Source organism: Drosophila willistoni (genome assembly GCF_018902025.1).
Source record: "Drosophila willistoni isolate 14030-0811.24 chromosome XL unlocalized genomic scaffold, UCI_dwil_1.1 Seg141, whole genome shotgun sequence".
In the NCBI taxonomy this organism is placed as follows: domain Eukaryota; kingdom Metazoa; phylum Arthropoda; class Insecta; order Diptera; family Drosophilidae; genus Drosophila; species Drosophila willistoni.
Window position 1 is genome coordinate 7,556,865 of NW_025814052.1, and position 4,794 is coordinate 7,561,658.

General features: G+C 38.3%; 1 protein-coding gene across 1 annotated transcript; it reads left to right on the forward strand.

Moving 5' to 3' along the window:
• The first annotated feature begins 1,779 nt into the window (after window positions 1–1,779).
• On the forward strand, window positions 1,780–3,703 carry LOC111519283 (neprilysin-1). The gene has a single exon (XM_023179086.2). It carries the CDS (start codon window positions 1,780–1,782, stop codon window positions 3,649–3,651), a length of 1,872 nt encoding a protein of 623 aa, XP_023034854.2. The 3' UTR covers window positions 3,652–3,703.
• Window positions 3,704–4,794: the final 1,091 nt, after the last annotated feature.

Consider the following 4,794-nt stretch of genomic DNA (forward strand, 5'->3'; position numbering starts at 1 on the left):
AATTTAATGCAGTTTGCTTCAGGGGAGCTTGGTGGTGGTGATGAGGGTAAGTGGGTGAGTTTGGCAAAAGTTTTTCCTTAAACACTTGGCAGCAGTTGCCAGAGGAATGAGGAAGTGGAGTGTTGCAAAACTTTAGCACGTGGCATGTGTTTTGTGGATAAAAATGTCCTTAAAAAATCTGACGAATGCAAGTTTCAGTTGCAGTTTTAACAAACTACATGCCTCAAGGTTTCAACACCCACACAAAGACTGACAAGGATAAAATAGGGGAGAGCAGACAGAGGGGAGGGGAGGGGACTGACAAAGGGATAAGTATAAGAGAGAAAGCATTTATTATGTAAAATGTGTTAAGCCTTTTTTGTTTCGTTTGGGACACCAAAAAATATTGCCTCAAGCCTCATTTATTTTACTCAAAATTGATTGACGCCTCGCAGCTTTCCCCCCGCCCGAAAAACAAGAGGAAAAAAAACAAAATAAAAACCCATAGCAAACCCCGCATCAGCCCCGCATAAACAACGTGAAGTTTCGCATCAAATGTAAACAACAACAAAATTAATGGAGAGCGTGGGAGAGCAAAAGATAGAGACAGAGCGATACAGATAGAGACAGAGAGATCGAGATGGAGAGAGAGAGAGAGAGAGAGAGAGTGAGAGACAAAGAGCCGGCGAGATGGCAAGCGAGAGGAGATAATCAATCAGAAAGCTGCTTATTGCCTTTTCAAAATGCGTCTAACAAAATAAATAAAAGTCAAAGCGACAATGTGTGTGTCGTGTGTGGCATGTGGCAAATGGAGTTCCTTACCCCCCCCCCCCCCCCCCCCCCAACCCCCAACGATTCCCCATACTGGCAAGGACCCTACCAGGTCTAAGTCAATGCCAATCAAATTCTGGTCCAAGCATTGGGCCCTGCGCTGCCTTGTCTGGTTAGGCCTCTAATACTAATTTAATGCCTGCGTGTGGCTTATGCCTGTCTGGTCCGACATTGGGTCTATCTATTTATCTCTCTCGCTCTTTTTCTGTCTCTTACCATTTACTCTATCAAGAGAGAAAATATGTCAGTGTGTACGTGTGTGTCTGTGTGTGTGTGTGTGTGACTAAGCCTATAATAATGCCCAAGTATCAATAAACCGTATATAAACAAAGGCAATTAGGTTTTTCAGCATTGTTGTTGCTATTGTTTGTTTGTTGGCAGTCGCTAATTAATTTTCAATTGAATTTATGCGTCTCACACACACACACACACACACACACAGACACCCCAATGGATTAGGCCATGTGCTTGCAGACAGATCAACACAACAACAAAGACAACAAGTGAAATAAATCTCACACAAAAGCAAAAAAAAAAAAGAAAGAAAACAAAATGGAATAGAACTTTTCACTTTCAAATCATTCCATTCCATTCCAAACACTTCTTTAGTTAGGCAACTAACTGTTTATGACAAATACCTATATAGTCATCCCACTTTCACTCCTTGTTGCTTGTTGTTAAAAGTAAAACTTAAAAAATTACGCATACGAGGTGTGTTCCAATAGCTAAGGTGATTTTGTTTTAGACAATTGAAATCAAACTGATCGAAATATATCTATCAAAGCTTTTAAACTAATTTACTTCATTCTCAGATCTTTCTCTCTTTCGCTCTCTCTCTCTCTTACTCAGACTCTTTAGTATTTACTGATAATGAATGGGGTTATCAGACATCTCTCACTCTCATCTGATTGGAGATAGCATCGATCGATCGATGATCGATTTCAGTTCAAGTTTAAATTCTCGAGAATAATGTGGTGCATCAACATCATCATCATTATAAGTATTATCGGTTGTAGCAGCAGCAAATTATTGTCGCTACTCGAGCTGCCCAAGTCCATATCACTTCACATCGATCCCAAAATTGATCCGTGTGAAGATTTCTACAACTTTGCTTGCGGCAATTGGGCAAATGTGTATCGGGATCGATCCTATCGCAGTCAAGTGGATAAATTGGATTATGTCTTCAATAGGCGTCTAGCTGACTTACTGGAGGAAGAGGAGGAGTATAATGGAAAGCAGAATCCATATTTTGTACAACTTCTGAAGACCAACTATAACTCATGCAGGAAACTGAGCCGTAAAACTTATAAGCCTGATAAATTTGTCCAATTTCTTATCAATTGGAGTGGCAAAAATTTTCTGAATGAACCGAATTGGGAGAGACTTCATAGCGTATTGATGAACTTTGGCCTAGGTCAAGTACTTGGCAAGCATTTAAATACTCTGGATATAGATAAATATCGATGGCTAACTCACATTCAACCACTTTGGCCACAGTTTTGGCAAGAAAATAACGAAGAAACTCAAACAGTGATCTTGCAACCTCTTCGAGGACACCAATTTCAGCGTTTATTTCAGAAATTGCACCTAAATTTGGATAATAGAACTCTATGGCGTAGTATCAAACACTTGGAAAAGCAAATAACACAGATTCAACAAGATGACATTGGAACTGAGAGTGTCATTAGTCTACCAGTCAATTGGATATTACCTCTGTCAAGGAATTTCTCAGCACCAACTGAAAAATACCTGCAACGCCTTGCCCACTTGCTGAATCAACAATCATCGGGATTGTTGGCTCCTTATCTACTCTTGCGATTGCAACATCGCTTGGAATATTCCCCTGAAGTCTCACCGCGATTCTCACGTTTGCCCTGTTCGACTCAGACACGACAATTTCTAACCCATGCAGCTGTATGGCTAATGGCAAGTTCAGAAAATTTCGATAGTTGGGATTTTCTAATGCAAAAACTTTTCACAGATATCAAGCAAGAATTTCGACTGGAACTGATTAAAAATCGTAACCATTTTTCTAAAGAATCACAACAGTTTCTTTACGATAAACTTGATAAAATGAGACTGCGACTCAGTGTTTTACCATCCGGTGTTAGAGGATCCAATCTAGAGCAGCTTCTATTGAAATACTATGGGGATCTCACTTTAAATAATTCAGATTATTATGGCAATCTATTGAAATTGATTAATCACATTGATTATTGGTCGAGTTGGAGTAGAGTTTCGGAAGACTTTTATATTGTTCAACCCGATGACTATGGTAGTTTTGCTTCACCTTTTTATCTACCACAAAGCAATGAAATGATCTTGCCGCTTTCTCTATTAGGGCTATCCGTTTATAGAGCCAATCAATCGAATCTATGGACATATAGTTCTTTAGGTTTTCTCATAGGTCATGAACTTTCGCATGGCTTTACGCCCAACTTTGCCTTTCTCTACGATAGTCAGGGCAATCGTCTGATTGGCAAACTGGAAACTACTGCGAGATTTCTGGAAAAAGGAAAATGTTTAAAAGATCTCTATGGCGACATGGCTGATGAGAAGTTTGCCGATTTAATGGGCCTAACTATGGCATTTAAAGCCTATGCCAAACTTGAATCACAACCTATAACCAAAAGAGAACGTCAACAGTTTTTCCTTAACTTTGCTCAGTTTTTTTGTGAAGCTAAAGATGAATTGGAAAGTGTTACCAATGAGGAGCATGGCGGCAATAGAGAACGAGTCAACGAGGTCATCGAAAATTTATCAACTTTTCGGCAATCCTTTCATTGTGAAGGACTTGTCAAAAATAAGGGGGGACCATCTAGAAAATGTAAATTGTATTAGACCAAAACAATTTTGAAGCTAGAAGCTGAAATAAAATGTTCCTTGACACTGGCTTGGGCAATCTTGTTAATGGTTTTCCTTGGTTTAATTATGTTTGACTTTGGGTTTTCCGCAAAAGCTTGGGAAATGTTGTCGAAAACCGCAGCAATGTAGTAGTTCACCTGATTGTCAGTTGGTCAGTTTGTTTACAAAGCAAATATTCGGCATGAACCCATTCCTTCACATCCCCACCTGGCTCTTGGCCACCACAACATCTCGCATCACTCGCAGCTAATTAGGCAAAACAAAGGGTCATCCCATGGCATCTATCTAACTATCGACGAGACCACATATCCAGAATTGATAGCTGAAACTCAGTTGATTGCGGTTTAATGGCCCACTCCAGATGCAATTATACGGCACAGCTGCTTGGGGGCTAATGTATGTAAACGTTAGTTTATTGGTTAATCAATATGTCATCTCACCTCAAAAATGTTAAAAATTTAATATTCAATTTATAAAACGATTGTTGAATATAAGTACATTGACTTTTATTCATTTATTTGAGGTCCTTGGAGAATAAAGTAAGAAATATAAAGGTAATTTATTTTTGGCTCTTATTTTTCTTTCAGTTAACTGTGTCTATTATAACTTTGATCTTTGGTGAACACCAGTTCTGAAGACTTTAAAAACTTGTATAGAGTTTTCGAAAATGTTGATACTTGAACTTCTTTAAAAGTTCAGAGACTTTGAGTTCTGGTAGCAATGATTTCTACATTTGCTTGGAGACTTTCATAACTTCTCTGGGGTTGTTTGGTGTTTTTTTTTTTTCCAAAATTTAATTGCATTTTTTTCTTTTTTTTTTTTTGGGTCAAGATTTTGGGTTAGATGTTTCGTTGTCTGTTTTGCTGTTTGTTGTTGTTGTTGTTTGTGTTAATATTTGTTGAGGCAACATTTGTCTGCGGTTTGTCTGAGCATTTTGTGCTGTGGGTTTTTATGTTCTTAATTGCCGAAAGGAGAGCAACATTTTGGCAACATTTCATTATTTCATTTAGTTTATGTATTTTGTTTGCGGTTGCTATTTTTTTTTGTTTTATTTTTTTTTTTTTGGCTTCCTTTAATTTTTGCAATTTACATTCTCCAGAATTCGTTTTCCATTCCCCC